At 38.8% G+C, this 18,332-nt stretch overlaps 1 protein-coding gene across 1 annotated transcript; it reads left to right on the top strand.

Annotated features, from left to right (window-relative positions):
• Positions 1 to 4,935: 4,935 nt before the first annotated feature.
• On the top strand, positions 4,936 to 17,063 carry LOC124277756 (peptidyl-prolyl cis-trans isomerase FKBP4-like). The gene is given in 10 exon segments (XM_046713480.1): positions 4,936 to 5,332; positions 7,834 to 7,998; positions 9,330 to 9,428; positions 9,932 to 10,179; positions 10,466 to 10,549; positions 10,877 to 11,113; positions 11,323 to 11,355; positions 11,357 to 11,524; positions 14,018 to 14,023; positions 15,073 to 17,063. Coding segments are annotated over 10 exon segments (1,395 nt in total). The 5' UTR covers positions 4,936 to 5,100; the 3' UTR covers positions 15,196 to 17,063.
• Positions 17,064 to 18,332: the final 1,269 nt, after the last annotated feature.

Raw genomic sequence — 18,332 nt, 5'->3', positions numbered from 1 at the left:
ATTTGGAATGGTTCTGTTGTTTAATATAGGTCAAAGCTGTGAATATAGCTTTGGCCTCAGCAGTGAAAATGGAAATATTGTCGGGAATTCTGGAGGAGAGTCTTGGATCCAATGACTGTAGCACTGGCAACTTGGCCATCATCCTTGGATCCGTCTATGAAGATGGATCTATGGGTGTTATATTTGGACCGTAACTGGTTGTATTCCTGTTGGAACACCAAAGGATTTGTTTCAGACTTTTTAAGTTTGGTGAGGGCAAGGTCGACCTGTGGTTTCACCATCTGCCACGGTGGCGAAGACAGAAGTCTGTAAGGTGCTATGATATCGAGATCAATTTTAGCTTCAGATATGTGTGGTTGAATTCTGATTCCAATTGGTGGAACCAGGCTTGGCATATTAGTAAACAGGTTTTCATAGAGAGAGATGAAAACGCAATTGTGTGCTGGATTGGACTGATTTGAACGTAAGTTAGTGATATACTGCAGTGAAAGTTTAATGCGGTGTTGTTCAAGTGAAGGTTCGTTAGCCTCCGCATATAGACCTTCTACCGGAGAGGTCCTAAAAGCTCCCAGGCAGAGCCTCAAGCCTTGGTGGTGGATAGAATCTAATTTTTCTAAATTGCTTTTGCAGGCTCCACCATAAACAATGGAGCCGTAATCTAGTTTAGAGCGAACCAAAGATCTGTACAAGTGAAGGAGGGTAGTCTGATCACCTCCCCACTCTGTATTTGAAACGACTTTTAGTAAGTCCAGAGCCTTCAAGCACTTGGTTTTCAAATATTTTATGTGTGGTAAGAATGTCAAGTGACGGTCGAATATGAGTCCCAGGAATTTGGCCTCTTCTACTACCTTGATGAGAGTACCATCTAAAGATAGGTCTGGATCCTTGTGTGGTTTGTATTTACGACAAAAGTGAATACAATTTGTTTTGGAGTTTGAAAACTTAGACCATTTTCATTGGCCCATTTTTGGATTTTGTTAAGGCAGAGTTGCAGCTGCCTTTCTATTGCCTGCATGTTCTTCCCACGACATGAAATAATGAAATCGTCCACGAAAAGGGACCCATCAACACAACTGTTCAAGACGTTAGTGAGGCTGTTTTGATGCTGAAAAGGATGACAGACAGGATGCTGCCTTGAGGGACGCCTTGATCTTGGTGGAAATAATCAGACAATGTGGAACCTACCCGTACTTGAAATTGTCTGTTGTTTAAAAACTGATATATGAACTGAGGTAATCTGCCCCTCAATCCAAATTCATGTAAATCTTTTAAGATACCATGTTTCCACGTTGTATCATATGTTTTTTCTAAATCGAAAAAGATAGATACAGTATGTTGTTTGTTGACAATGGAATTTTTGATAAATGATTCCATACGCACCAAATGGTCAGCGGTACTTCGGTTCTTTCGGAAACCACATTGGAGGTCACTAAGGAGGTTATTGGTCTCCAAGTACCAGATTAATCGATTGTTGACCATGCGCTCCATGGTTTTACAAACACAGCTAGTTAGTGATATAGGACGGTAATTTGAGGGATCAGTATGATCCTGGCCAGGCTTTGGTATAGGGATGATAATGGCATTGTGCCACGAAGGAGGGAAGTTTCCGGTTGTCCAAATATCATCAAATATATTGAGTAGTGTTTCCAAACTTGAAAGAGGGAGGTGTTTCCAAAGTTTCGCCAAGTTTGTTTGCAATTTCAAATTTATTTGTTAAAAGAGAGTCACCATCTTTAAGTTGGCGAACACCAGATTTTGATCCTTTGCCCTTAATCTTTTGAATCATATACCACACCTGCAGGACGCCCTGGATCCTAAAGGGACAACCGATCCACGGCAGCTGGATCCTAAAATGGTAATCTGCAAAAGGATGGTCATTTTAATTTAGACATTATGGCATTCACCCAATTATAATTTCACCATTTGAGCAGGACGTACATTTGTTAATGAGCAATAATCTCCCGATCGCTTACGTTTTTCAAATGTTATACTTTCTAGTTAAAAACTCTCCCCGTTATGTTTAACACAGACACAGACTACCCAAACCTGCATGTTATATCGCATCCTGCACCACTGCATACCATGGGACCCGTATCGAAGCAACTCTCAAAACCTCATATACATGCTTAGTTTGACCATTTTACATATTTGGGAATAGCATAATATGGGACAATATGATCAAGAAAACACTGTACTTGTGTACTATGAGGCTACCTGTACTGTACTGTACTACTGAGGTAAAATCTATAAACATGTAACACTTCATATACATTTTTTGTACATGCTTAGTTTGACTATTTTACATATTTATGTACTATGAGGCTACCTGTACTGTACTGTACTATACTACTGAGATAAAGTCTGTAAACATGTAATACTTCACGTACATGCTTAGTTTGACCATTTTGCATATTTGTGAACAGCATGATGTTAGAGTGAGTGACAAAGGAAACATTGTACTTGTGTACAATGAAACTATTTGTACTGTACTGTGTACTACCGAGGTAAAATCTGTAAACATGTAACACTTCATATACATGCTTAGTTTTTGACCGTTTTTACATATTTGTGAACAGCATGTTAATTGACAATGAGATCAAAGAAACGCTGTACGTGTACTTGCATACTAAGAAGCTACCTGTACTGTACTACTGAGGTAAAGTCTGTAAACATAATTCTGGGAATAAAAACATAAAAAAAACCAAAAAACTCTCAAAACCTCCCTACAAGCAGAACCATCTGACAGTATAACACAAGGCAATGGCCGGAGGAGCATGGCGAGTTCGCTCACAGACGGTCAGGATTCAAATCTCTAGATATATGGTGTCCACCGTCATGATATTGATGGGTATGTTGCTCGCTCGCTCCCTCACACTCACTCACTCAGTTAATCACGCAATCACTCTGATATTCACTCACCTTCCACTGGAGACAGGAATGCTATTCCAGGACGTGATTTTGGTCAGGTATATTCGTAATTCTTTCCTATTTTTCTTCTTCTTTTGTAATTGATATTCTGAGTCCCCGTTAGTGTGATACATTTAAGTCATCTCCAATGGTAACACGCGCACACCCACTCCGGTGAGGTGAGGTGAGGTGAGGTGAGGTGAGGTGAAATTGGGTTTAACGTCGTGCTTGAGAATATTTCGCTCATATGACGACGTGTGTTAGAGTGTAGGTGTATGTGCGGCTGCTTGTACTAGCCCAGACTGAAGCTGGTTTTATAGTGCTAGCACACTGAGATACCATGCCGCAGTGAAGGATGAATACCCCACTCAGACACTATACTGACTCCGAGCTGACCAGTCCTTGTTGTACCCATTAATGCCGAACGCCAGGCAGGGACCAACAAGTACCATATTTTAACGTCTTTTGGTATGACGCGGTCGGGGATCGAACCCGCGACCTTCCGCTCTCCGGGCGGACGCTCTAACAGTTTCCAGTGGGATCTACTGTTATTGTAGTGCTGCATCATTGTGTCACACTTAAATAAACCTGTATTCATTACGATTTGTTTTGCACTTAAGTTGTAGGCTTATACTACCTTTCACGGAACCTGGAAAATATTATCAACGCCAATCTCGGGCTTATTAAATAAATTTGAAATTGAATATTTTTTTGTTTTGGCATGAATATCAAACCTACAATATATCATTGTTCCGAGTGTCCTCACTACACATACACCGCTGCTGTTTCCCTCAGTACTGATTATAATACCAATGAGAATCTGTATTCTATATTGCACGTGCATATATATCTTAAAGCAGATGTGCCACTACTAGCTTCCTGTTCAAGTCTGAGATTCACTGCGCGTGCAATGTAATATAATTGGCGGACTTTAACAGATGTTACCAATCTAAAACTGGTAAAATATTCAACTCTTAAATGTTTCTTAAATGTTAGACATGACCAAGCCTGTAAAGCAATACTAAATAGTTTAAAAAAATAATTTCTTGATTATATACAGAATTTGAACAAGTTGTCCGTATAAAAGACAGACGTTTTCACATCCTCGTCTATCTGGACTATTTTAAGCACAGAATTGTATTATATAATTGTCATTCTATAGAGACTTGGAGCAAGTCTACATTTAACAAGGCCGGAGTGGGTGGCTCAGTCGGTACAGGCGCACTAAATCATTGAGAAAAGTCTCGTCTTCAGGACAGGTCACGAGTTATTCTTTGGAATTCTATCCCGCCCCTCGCATTTCAGAAGATATCATTCAGAATGCTATTTCCTATAGATTACATTTCAGAAGACTGAGTGAGTGAGTTGAGTTTTACGCCGCTTTTAGCAATTCTAGCAATATCAGGGCAGGGGACACCAGAAATGGGCTTCACACAATTTACCCATGTGGGGAATCGAACCCGGGTCATCGGTATGACGAGCGAACGCTTTAACCACTAGGCCACCACACCGCCACCATTAAAGAAGATATCACTGAAAGAAATAAACATTATTCGTGGCATTCGCTCAAGTTTTACCATGCATACTATTGGCAACGGTATGCATGGTAAAACTTGAGCGAATGCCACGAATAATGTTCTTTTCAACCCCACTTAGAAGAACCCAGTAGTGTTGGGTCATTCTGAAGGGATTGAAATGAATACACATACACTCAGAAACCATATGACCCAGATACTACCGAAAGAAGCAAATCCTCTTTTGCAGTCGTTCATGGAGCCATGAGCGGATCCACAACTGACATAATTAAATAAAGAATAACAACAAATTCTTCGTTAAATACTTTTTCCTACCACATCTGTCATATTACACATCGTGTCAGCGTTGACATTGCTCAGAAGAAAGATAATTTCGTGTAGTCCCGGAAATATAACTATCACAACAAATTTAGTACACGCTCTTAACCTGTGTATTTCAAGTAAATACAATCCCCTAAGCGTCGCCCGTGAAGAATATAAAGGGAGGTAACTGCAGGGGGATAAAATTACATTTGTGGATCTCACATGGTCAGAAACATCGAGAAGCAAGCTCTCAGTATCCACAGAGCTGCATCATTGGTTGTGTCGGGATAAAGACTAACACATTGCAGATTTGCCTGATATTCTTGATAAGACGTGGGAAAACGTATTTTTAAAAATGGAAAGCGATAAGCCTCAAGAGGAACAGAAACCATCAGAAAGTGCGGTTGATATTTCTCTCGAATCGGACGGTGGGATTTTGAAAGAAATTTTACGAGAGGGCGAAGGCCACACAAGTCCATCTCCCGGAGACACCGTGTTTGTTCATTATGTGGGGACACTCACAAATGGGGAAAAGTTTGATTCCAGCAGAGATAGGGAAGAGAAGTTCGAATTTCAGCTGGGAAGAGGTAGGTAGCTCACGCAAACGAAACGATAACGAAACTTGTATGCTCGGAGATCACTGAAATTGATCTCCATGTTGGTATTTGTAAGTTATTTCAAGGTTAGTATCATTTAATCGATGCGAGAAGGTAGATTTCAGTTATTTTGTTATAAATAATTGTTTTCAGAACCGGTCTTTGTAGTAAAATTTAAGAGATGAATTCAGGGGAGATAATCACATGTTTTACTACTATTTGGAAAATTATCTCCCTTCGACCTTACTTTCTTTGCCTTAAACGGGAAGTGAACACAGCGAAAATCACATTTTATCTTATGTTAAATTTTACAATCATTTAATATCAAAGTTTGAAAACATACACTGATTTTTCTTACATAAAACATAGAATTGCTCAGTATAAGCATTGACATGTGCCATATGGGGTCTTTGGTTTCAGAGCTAAACAGACCAGAGTTACCCCTCTTAGGTTATAATGTAATTGTTGATAATTGATTTAGACTGGTCTCCTCTCTAGTCCCAAAGCAAAAGATGATGAAATTAAATTAAAAAGTGTGTAAAAATAAAGAAAGATGATGCCTAAAAGCAGTGTATGAAATAAGCCAAAAACCCAGGCCGACATCAGGGCTGGTAACATTTTGGAGTGGATTTAACCAGACCAGACACCAAGATATGGTGAATTTACTCAGATGTATGAAACATCTTCTATTTTTACCAGACCATCAGGCTGGTTAGCTGTTAATTTAGACCGTTCGTCAGAAATCTAGCCTATTTTGGGCAGTCGGATGGGCCTTATTTCATACACTGATATAAGGCACATTGATGATGTGTATTTCCATTCATAAACCTCACCTCAATACCAAATATGTAGATATCATTAACAGTAAAGTGACCTTTACAAATTGTGTGTTCACCGGCGCGAATATGTGGCATATTAGGAAGAAGACTTGTTGATTCCTGGATTGTATAAATGTGACATTACATTATCAGAAATATTCTGACAACCTGTGTGTTGTTATTTTCTTTTCGTTCCATTGTAACTGTTGAATACAGACAGAAAATGGGAAGTACCCTTGTCATTGTGTGTGTTTGCATCACACATAGCGTTATGCTTCACTGAAACTAATTAGTGTTTATGTACATGGGTTTACTAAAGCGCACAGAATACAACCATATCTTGAAGTAAAGTGTCTGTGTATTCTTGAAAAACAATACGTCAGTAATAAACTGATTGCTTGCTTATTGACATCTAAGTGAATGACATGTTATAGAGCCATGGACATGACAGTAGTTGTGACGTGTGCTATATCAGCTGACCAATGATACTTTACACCTGTGTGAAAAACCTGAAACAAATTTCCTAACCAGCTGAGAAACAAACACCAGTTATGATATATTGTAAACCAAAAGTCATTGTGTTCTTTAATCTGATTGGTTGCAAAACATGATCAGATGGTTATTCGATTCCTGGAAATTCGCTGCATATTAATACATACAAACATCGCTCACACCATTGTATTGTTACGTCATCAGCTGTGCTGACGTCATTAAAATCATATTGTGGTTTTAAGTCCGAATGACGTCACAAATAAGCAGTTCCAAATGCTACCATGGGAGACAGCCGAAACGGCCGGTTGATGACATCTCACTGCTGTGCCCGTACTCGATGTCAATGAGTGCAGACACAAAAATGTGTGTGGACCTTTTGGTTTACTTTTGTGTTTACAATATCGATAAACATCATGTGTTCCAAATGAATTCCCGAGTATTCAAATACTCAATAACTCCGGCTGATATTGGCCAACACATGATGTTTATCTCCTAATTGAAGTGCCATATATTACAATATTAGATTGTTAAGAATACACATAACACCTTTTTTTTTTGTTAGCTGCAGACATATTTATAAAATGCTCACATATTTTATTCGCTTTGAAACTGACTGAAAACTCTGTCTATTTTTTAGACAGATTGACTAAATCTTTCAAGAAATTCTCAAAAGGTGCTAAAAAATAAAACAGTAGACTAATTATGCTAGGATTAGAAAACCCCTTTCAATCCTAGTATTTTCAGTCACTGGGAAATGAAATTAAACTTCAGATTCAGAATGATTACAATTATTGTCATAATACAAAATAGACAGATTTGGCAGTCAAGTAGTAAAATATCTGAAATATTAAGAGATTTTGTTAACAGCGAAAAGTGTAAATTTCAGTTGTTTTACACATTGACCTCAGCATACATGCTCACGATCACATTGATAAGCAATTTTCAGGTAAAATAATTAGTTTTTGTTAGAAGTCTAAATAGTGTGAAAACAATTGCTGATAACCAAACAATTGACATTCTGGATGATGATCAGCAAGCTTGTTGTCATGTGTCAGTATTGTTCATTGTAATACACTGGTGTAATTGCTCTAGATTTTCTAGTTAGTTTACTGTTGGAAATTGACACGTAACTGTCCATTTGTTTGTCTTCATTGTGTTTCTATTACTGGTACTTGTTTGTAGGTAAGGTGATCAAGGCATGGGATCAGGGCGTGGCAACGATGAAGCGTGGAGAGCTGGCCAAGTTTTGGTGTAAACCGGAGTACGCGTATGGCGAGGCAGGTGCCCCACCCAAGATTCCCCCTAATGCTACACTTGTATTCGAAGTAGAATTATTCGACTGGAAAGGTAAAACATCATGGGAACTTTTGCAGAAATTAACAGGCCAGACTTTTATGTCTTGTTTACATATTGCAATATTTCTTCTAAGAACTGGTATATTGGGTAAAGAACGTATATGAAGTTTTTGTGATTATCTTTATGCTTTAAACATGTTAAATTAAACACTCACTTTCATTCACAACAGATGTTTTCCTTCACTATTCAATTACAAAACAACATACTGTAATGCAATGAATTGTATACAAACAGAAAATAGAATCCATGCCTATGCAACCTTATTTTGAGATTGCTGTTATCAGAACCATAGCATGTATGTTTAGGGACTTAAAATGTAGAAAATAGGATCGACATGTACAATTAGTGGCACTTTGTCAAACACTTAAGTTCCCAATATATTGAGATACATATTGCAATACGGGTACCTGATTCGCAGTATATTGCAATGCCCTAGTCTTTGGTATCTGATCTCCAGAAAGTTATCTGAATGTATTGTCACATATTCAGTGTTATTTTGAGCTTGTCTCATTGTAACCATGGTAATCTATTGCTTTGCAGTTACCTATTTTATTGTGAAGTCATTGATCGTGATGATTTGATTGAGTGAGTTTAGTTTTACGCCGCACTCAGCAATATTCCAGCTATATGGCGGCGGTCTGTAAATAATTGAGTCTAGACCAGACAATCCAGTGGTCAACAGCATGAGCATCGATCTGCGCAATTGGGAACCCATGACATGTGTCACCAATCCCGATCCCGTTAGTCACCTCTTACAACAAGCATGGGTTATTGAAGATCAATATTCTAACCCAGACCTTTACGGGTATCATGTTGATTTGAAAGTTTGGTATTGATCTATCAATTCAGTGTTATGATATGTCAGTGTCTTCTGTAGGTATGGGGATGAAAAATGCCATTTAAACCTGCAATTGATCAACTTGAATATTAAATTTAAATTGAAGTTTATGCCAATTGTATCTCAACTAAGTAATCTTATTAAATGTAGGTTATGAGGTAGCCAGCTAGTTAAAACATTTTGTTCATCGCACCGAAGCCCAGGGTTTCATTCCTCACATATGTACAATGTGTAAATCTTTTTCTGGTGTCCCTTCAAACCTAGGTTTGACATTTTCGAAATACAATTATACAACTATTTTTTCCTGTAGTATTTCAAATGAGCAAAGAATCTGTAAACCAGTTTTAAAATGTCTCCACTAAGCATCTTAAAAAGCCTTAAAAATGGTATAATACCTGATTTCCTGTCAAAATGTTTCCATATCTTTGAAGTGAGTAGTCAAGTTTGATTCTTAACATAAACTATTTTTATGTTGCATTTGTAGGTGATGATATAACAGAAAGTAAAGATGGCGGCATCATTAAGCACGAAATAAAGAAAGGCGACGGGTTCAAAACTCCAAATGATGGCGCCATGGTAAATGGTAAGTATGAACTTGCTCAGGATAATGAGTAATTGGATTGTAAATAGTCATACTCTGTTAGCTTGTTCACTGCTCATGATACTCCAAGGCATGCCAGGGTGAACTGGTCATCTAAGGTGCACCAGTTTGTTGTGCAGAGCTGCTTCCCTTTGTAGTGCCAGAGATGTGTGATCATAGGTTTGAATCCAAGATTCACACTGATGTTTATAAGCTTGTTAGAACTGTGTATGTTGTCTTGATATTCATCAGATTTGTTGACTTCACTTCAGGCTTTCCAATATGTATTTGCACACAGTGAAATGAGAAATTCAAAACAAAACATCAGTAACCATGGCAACCAAACTGATTTTCTGACAAACTGATTCACTGTCAGACAATGCTCTTTCACTTGTGGATCTATTGTCGTAAGCAATGATAACTGGTAACTTCATTGTCAGTCTGTCTGTCCATTGAGAATCTGTAGCATTAAGACAATTATAACTATGTGTGTTGCTTTCTTGCAGTTCATTATAGTGGTCTATACGAGGGTAAAGTGTTTGAAGAGCGCGATGTAGAGTTCGAGGTTGGAGAGGGGTCAGAAAAGGGCATTGTAGAAGGTCTGGAGATAATTGCGAAGAACTTAAAGAGTGGTGAGAAAGCCAGGTTTGATGTATCATCCCAGTATGCCTATGGAGCAGTAGGAAATAAGGACTTCAATATCCCTCCTGGAGCCACTGTGGAGTATGAAGTGGAGTTGAAGTCCTTTGAAAAGGTAGGATTTGAGATTATTTGTTTGTATTTCAATGCTGTCAGGACCATTAAAGTGAAAGGTCATATTGAATGCAGTGTAAAGGTACATCAGAAATTAGGAAGCAAAATCTTTTTCAAAAAAGCTGTTGAAGTAGTACATGTAACAATATTTACACCTGTGAAATGTGACTGTTGGAGTTATCTCCGCTTGCAACATTTGGTAAGCACAGAAGAACCCTGTTAGAGCTTTTCATCAGGCTTTTGTGGCAGTGTGTTTGTGTTGTTGACTGTTGGTCGTCTTGTTCAAGGTGAAGGAAGGCTGGGAGATGGACACAAAGGAGAAGCTGGAACAGTCCGAGATTGCCAAATCTAAAGGAACAACATTTTTTAAGGTACCAAAGTTGCAAATAAGAAATCGAGACATACTGTGAGTTTTGAAATCTGTAGCTGCTGTGATGTTGTAAGAGCTTAGGGACCATTCGTAATTCATGGCTAGGGGGAAGCGAGAGATCGGGGGTCATCAATTTTGTACACATGAACTTTGGGGAGGGGGGGGTCAGCGATATTGACATGCTAGGAGGTCACTTTGTACATAAATTGGGGAAAAGGCATTCACATGCTTCTCCCAAAAAATCATCATATTGATTGAAGACTATTACTTGCTCACCTGGGTACAACTTGTATTTTCACTTTTGTATACTTTGTGTTTGTAATTTCAGGCAGGGAATTATAAGAAGGCAATACAGCACTACCAGAAGATCGTGTCGTACCTGGAGTTTGAGACGAGTCTCGAGGAGGAGGACCAAAAGAAGCGCGACGTGCTGATGTTGGCGTCACACCTGAACTTGGCCATGTGCCACCTGAAGTCCGGCGACAGTCTCGGGGCTGTGGAGCAGTGTGATAAAGCTCTTGAATTTGATAAAAAGAGTGCCAAGGCTCTATTCAGGAGAGGACAGGTAAATGTTTATTATTTAACCTTCATCATGAACTGAAAATGTAATTATCTTTTTATCGACGAGGAGTGTCATTGATGCTTCTTAAAATTTCATGAGAATATGTGCACATAATATCTTATTACTACAGTCTCCATCCTGAACTGAAAATGATTGACAAGGAGTGTCATTTTGGCATCTCAAAATTTCATGAATATGTTTTTCTGTCGCAGGCCCGATTCCAGACCAGCGAGTACGAAGAGGCTCGTGGTCGATTACGAGGAAGTGTTGAAGGTGGAACCCGATAATAAGGCTGCCAGGAATCAAATAGTTCTGTGTAACCAGAAAATAAAACAGTTCAAAGATAAGCAGAAGAAGCTCTATGCGGGAATGTTCACAAAGTTTGCAGAGCGAGATGCCAAGAATGCTCCAAAGGTAGGCTGTGTGTGATAATGTTGTGAGAACGCATGTAGGTAAATTAACAGATTATATGTGGATGTGTTAGGACTGTTGCCCAAACATTTAATTGATGTAAGAAATGAACATCCTTAAGCTATAAACTGATTCCTTCAGATTAAAACACATCATCATACTGACAATAAGTCTGCTTTACCAGCCATTTAGCGTATTTGGGCCTGTCAGTATTTTTATTACTCTGATGCAAGTAAATAGAAAAATGAAAAATGGATTGATTTGGGACAATAATATATCAGGGATAGAAATACTTTTTTTTCTAAGTGTGCCTTAGGGCACCAGACAAATATTTTAGGTGTGCCTTTCAGAAATCGAGTATGCCCACATGTTTTTAGAATAAATGACAATGATGATGATCATTTGAAATTTAGTGTTAAATAAAGAAATGGGTTTATAAGCATTGAAATATGTATGGTATTATTCAGTTTGGTAAAAAATAATTGTTTGGGGGATTAAATGACTAAATGTGAGCTATGTCTCCAGAAAATTAGGCATGTCAAAAGGGCACAGAGAACATCTTTTAACCGTGTCATTTCAATATTTACCGTGCCATGGCACACTAACATATGGGGTATTTCGAACCCTGTATATACATCCAAAGATGGTCAGAGGTTGATCTTTGCCATATGCAGTAAAACATGGCACCTATGACTTTAGTTTGTGATCCGCCATTTCGATTTCCTCACTGTTCATGATATTCATGGTCCAGTATGAAATACCGGTAGCTCAGATTGATCATGACTGAGCTTGGGCTTGATTTTAGCCATGTAAGTTGAGGTTTCACAGATGTTACTATGTTGATAACCTTCCTGGTGATGTGTGTGTGTTCTTTGTCAGGAGTACTGTACTAATGCTGTACGCTGTACAGTAATATATAGATACTAGATCCGCCATGAGTTTAATAAAAATGGTATTTCACAGAAGCGAAATATTTTAGCGTTTAGTATTCTTTTTATTACTCTCCAACATGAATTGATAGAAACTGCCTACAGTGTGATGACTCTCAGCTTTCCGTGAGTCAGGCAAGGTCTAATACCATTGTGACAGAGGTATTAGAATTGTTATGTCATAACTGTAAACCATTATGACGTCATACATCTACCGGTATTACACTAGTGTAATATTGTCGTAAATATATTACACTGCAGTATCTTCCACCGGTGAGTAATAAAGCAGAGTAACAGTTCTGTAGGGTTTATAACATGTGTTATTACACTAGTGTAATATTGTCGTAAATATGTTACACTGCAGTATCTTCCACCGGTGAGTAATAAAGCAGAGTAACAGTTCTGTAGGGTTTATAACATGTGTTGTTCAATTCATTGTTGATTGTGACTTACTGTGTTTGAGGTTCACTGACAAACAGACATGTTGGTTGATTGATTGCTAATGTTGACAGTGACTGACTTGGACCAGCTTGTTATCCAGGCTACAAGACGTTTTATCTCTTTGTTGCTGTTATTTAGGCCTGTTTGTTAATATGGCCCCAGTAAATACAGGTTGGGGAAGTTAGGTTGTCACTGTTACCTGACCACCAAAGTCCAGTGATTATCTATGTATTCTGTAAAATATTATTAAAAGAATGTACATACATGTAAATTCTAGGTATGTCTTTTGTCCAATGTTGTCCAGTTAGCATTAAGATGGTATCTTGGTATTATGTTATTCAGAAAGAACTTAGTATTAAGATTGTACCATAGTATTCAGAAACATTATTAGTGTCAAAGTGGTACCTTGGTATTCAGAAAGAAGCTTAGTATTAAGATGGTACCATGGTATTCAGCGGAACCTTGGTATGACAATGGTACCATGGTATTCAGAAAGATCTTTAGTATTAAGCTAGTACCTAATAGTGTATAGGTCCATACTATGGACAGACATACTCTTATGTGATCAGGATGCCTCTTAGCCAGACATTTCTATCTTTCTTTGATAACTGTATCTGGTCCAGACCTCGGTATTTACTGTTGTATGGGCTTCCCTTTATTTTACGAAAAAATAGAACACGTAATTCAAAATGCTGTTGAATTAAATTATTCTTTAAAAAATTGTAGAAAAATTAGGGAATTAATCTCAAATCAACCCTGAGAATATATTTATATTTTATTCATTTTGCCTTCTGTAGTGATGGTGGTTATGGCTGAAGAAGAAACCACATTAAACTTAATGTATGTTCAGCCAAGAGAAGGGGCGGTGGGGTAGCCTAATGGTTATAGCATTGGCTCGTCACGCCGAAGACCCGGGTTCGAATCCCCACATGGGCACAATGTGTGAAGCCCATTTCTGGTGTCCCCTGCCGTGATGTTGCTGGAATATTGCTAAAAGCGGCGTAAAACCAAACTCAGTCAGTCAGTCAGTCAGCCAAGAGATGCATACATGTTATTTTCAATAAATAATTGTCTGTATTATTATTTTGGTTCTATTTGCCTTTTTTTCATGAAAATCCTGGTGCAGCACAAGGTAAAACTCATAATGTATTTCATTTTAAAAAATCATTCTTTCCCATAAAGTTAATCTTTTTGCAAAATGTAAAGACATCCATCTTGCTTCCGAATAAAAAACTTAGCATTTCACACTTCACTCTCTCTTGCCAAGAAAAAGGTTTATTATTTTGAAAAGATCCAAAATTGTTTGAAAAAAAATGTATTGTGCCAAAGTAAGTTTGAGTCTGTTCCTATTTGCTTGTAGATAATAAATAATGACGATCTGCTAGTAGATGAATGGACGAATGATATGGCACGAGGAATGATGCCGCTTGAACAGGAAATGGAAGCATTTGGCGAGAAAATGCCAGACAAAGATGCATCAAATGCAAATGGAACAGAAGAGATGTGACAGTAGCAACACTTACTTGCACAGGGTACGATATACAAGCATTACTTATTGGCATGCAGTTTTGGCAAAGATTTTCTTGGCAAGAGTGAAGTCATACATGTTCTGCCAAGAGGTATAACAATGATGTAAAACATCTTGTCGGAGTTGATTTGAGGTTAATTTCTTTAAATATATTCTCCCAAAGAAAAGAGCTCAATCCCAAACTTTCTGAATGAATTATACTTTTGTGACTTAATTGACTGGATAATATTGGGCAGGTGTATCTTGAAAACAAATTGTTGCCTAAGCATCACTGCACAAGTACTTCCCCTGATTATAGATTATAGATGTGATTTTAGTTGATGTTGAGTGTTCATTGTAGATGGTACAATTACTTAAGTTACCGGAGTTAACTTTGCAGAGTTGTGTCCCTTGGGCATACCGAAGTCCTTTGCTTGTAGGTTTGAGTTGGATCTGATTGCCTGCAACACACCTGCATTGATACTGATTTCACCATCGTTAACATTAAGATCTGTGTTGTGTCGTGTTGACATGCGGAGTTGTTTCCCCTTGACAAGTCAGGTCTTAAAAGTGGTGATGTGCATGACCTGCTTTCTGTTATGTTAATGTGTTCTTGGATAACTAAAATGGTGCCAAAATGGCGTTAAACCCAGCAGAAACATTTTATGTTGCAGGTGGAAGAATCTGCAAACGAAGCCCCAGAGCCGGAGTCCACCAACGGGGAGATAGAGGTTGAAAATGGAGGTGACGAATCATCTGCCACTGAGACCACAACTGCAGAACCAGCTGAGGCATAAACTTTGTCTTTGACCTTGTGACGTTTCATTCGATGTTACCATGGTCATGTCACATATTTCCATCTTAAAATAAATCAAGAATCTGCATTAATGCATTTTGTAAACAATTTTATACCTGTCTGTGATTACCGATAAGTGTCTATGAAATTGAAATCATTTTTTATGGAGTGTACATTTCTGTTGATACCTGAATAATAGATGGTAGTAAACTCAGTGTTTGAAAATGTAGAGATGAAGCAACTGCATAAAGATAAAAGTGTTTGAAAATGTAGAGATGAAGCAACTGCATAAAGATAAAATACTGTTTGAGATAAGGACCACTGATAATGATGTTAGCTGATTGTTAGTTTCTGATGGTCAACATCCAGGGAACTGGTCAGCTGACTTATACGGGAGTCAGCTGAGTTATACGGGAGTCAGCTGACTTATACGGGAGTCAGCTGAGTTATACCGGAGTCAGCATTATACCGGGGTCAGCTGACTTATATCGGGGTCAGCTGACTTATACCGGAGTCAGCTGACTGATACCGCTACAAGTGTTGTTGAGGATCTCTCAATACTGATTATTGATTAGGAACACCAGGTGTCCGTGTCTCACCTGTTGCTGGAGGAAGCCAGATGTTCAGATTCATGGCAGCAGAATGTGTTATAGTGACAGGTTATGTAGAGTACAGTTTGACCCGGGTTCGAATCCCCACATGGGTACAACGTGTGAATCCCATTTCTGGTGTCCCCAACGTGATGTTGTTGGCATATTGCTAAAAGCGGCTTAAAACCAAACTCAGTCAGTCAGTCAGCCATTCCACAAAACAATCTAAGTGCTAAGATGTCTGTAACTTGTTTTCTCAAAAATAGAATGAGGGTAGTCATAGAACTCTTGTGGAACTAGGTCATAATTTACAAGTGATCTTAGTGCTAAGACAGTCTTAAGTCTTATACTGTAAAATCCTGTACAACAGCTCTGTTGTATGGTTCTGGCCTCCTTGTTGGACACTTGTCCCTTAGTACTGCATGTGTGGCCTGTGCTCAGATTCAGGAGTTACTGCCCATACCGTCAAGATTATTATGTTTCATCTGGTCCTTGGTCCTGAGAAGTCAAAGATGGCAAGTAGTATGGAGTTATTACAAAGGCAAATTTGGGGACCAAGTACCTGCAAGAAAAGCAAATGCAGATGCTACAACCTTTTCTTAGTACCATTCAACCATTCCTCATAAGTATGTCTGTATTGTGTTGTGTGTTTTTCATCTTCCATCGTCCCACGTAAAACTGAAGAAACTGTTTTTGTATCCTTCCATCTGCCTGCTGACTCTGTAGTCCAAAGCTAAAGATATAATCAAAATATTTCATGTTTATTAAAAATAGTCAGTGTATTGTCATGATGGCGAAGATACGTGTATTTGAATAAGGGAAGTAACTCTGATTCTTGCTCTGCTTTTCCGTGTTTTGATTCCTCTGTCCTTTTCCTTCTAATTTTGTCATCACTGCCACAAGCAATCCATTCACTGAGAATATGGCACAGAAGAAATAGTCAACCAGTTTTGACATAAACTGAAACAAGTGAAACAGCGTTTTTAGGGTATATTCCTGCTTCGTTACAGTTGACTCGCCTTCAGGGTGAGCAGTGAATGAAATACACAGAAAATAACATAAATGGCCTATCAAGCTTATCATGTCTCTCCATTCCATCAGCAAGACTGAAAGCTTCACCACACTTTGGATGTAATTATTATAGGTGAATATGTGTGTGTGTTTGATAGTACAAGAACCGCCATGCTGTCAGTAATGTCAGTTTACGATCGTCATTATTATATGTATATGTTTAGTTTCATCTGGGACCTACATTGACACATAAAGTTGGTATAAAATCCATTGTTTTGTTTGTTGCCATCAGTTCTGTTCTCGACTGCCTCCGTAGTGTAGTGGTTAGAGCGTCCGCCCGGAGAGCGGAAGGTCGCGGGTTCGATCCCCGACCGCGTCATACCAAAAGACGTTAAAATATGGTACTTGTTGGTCCCTGCCTGGCGCCCGGCATTAATGGGTACAACAAGAACTGGTCGGTTCGGAGTCAGTATAATGTGTCTGAGTGGGGTATTCATGCTTCACTGCGGCATGGTATCTCAGTGGGCTAGCACTATAAAACCAGCTTAAGTCTGGGCTAGTACAAGCAGCCGCACATACACATACACACGCATGCACGTCGTCATATGAGCGAAATATTCTCAAGCACGACGTAAAACCCAATTTCACCTCACCTCAGTTCTGTTCCCAGCAATGAATCAAACCTACTGAGCATCAAGTCGCTGTTCCCCAGGCAGAGTTACTGAAGGGCTTAAGTTGTCACTGTGGGCTAGGTACTGCATGAGTGAGTGAGTTTAGCTTTACGCCACACTCAGCAAAATTTCAGCTTTATGGCGGCGGTCTGTAAATAATTGAGTCTGGACCAGACAATCCAGTGATCAACAACATGCGCATCGATCTGCGCAATTGGGATACGATGACCTGTCAACCAAGCCAGCTAGCCAAACCCCTCGATCCTGTTATTCGCCTCTTACGACAAGTGTCGGTTACTGAAGATCAATTCTCTCTGGTATCTTCACAGGTAGGTACTGCAACAGGATTGGACAACAAACAGAAAGGTGTATGAAAGAATGATGCTCATGACCATTAATAATCAAGCCACCTCAAACCTTCATTTTTCAAATATACAACAACCCCCCCACCCCACCCCTACCCTTTTATTTGTCCATCTGCATTGTTTTGTTTGCGCCCGTACAACAATGTAAGCCAACATGTTCTGTTAATTGTCATGTACCACCAAGTCTTCATCTTTAACCATTCACTACCATCACTTCATACCTCCAGATGTATTCCAGTGTTAAGGCTTGGTCGCTGCAATTTGTGTATATCTTATAAGGTGAGAAGTGGTGACAAGTCTTCAAGCTCGCTGGATTGGTTGATAGTGTGTTGAAGTACCTCCGCAACATGGATCGTTGCTCATGTTATCGATCACTGGTTTGACGTGTATACAGGAAATGTATAATACCGAGTGCGGGTTGAACAATTCAAACCCACAAAACCCCCCTTGATGGAGTTCACTGATGTTTAAGCATGTTATAGGTATATATTTGTTATAGTT

The sequence above is a fragment of the Haliotis rubra genome, unplaced genomic scaffold, assembly GCF_003918875.1.
Source record: "Haliotis rubra isolate DU_JTF1 unplaced genomic scaffold, ASM391887v1 Scf227, whole genome shotgun sequence".
NCBI classification, from domain to species: Eukaryota; Metazoa; Mollusca; class Gastropoda; order Lepetellida; family Haliotidae; genus Haliotis; species Haliotis rubra.
Note: the sequence above shows the minus strand (reverse complement) of the source record. Positions and strands in the feature narration are given on the sequence as shown.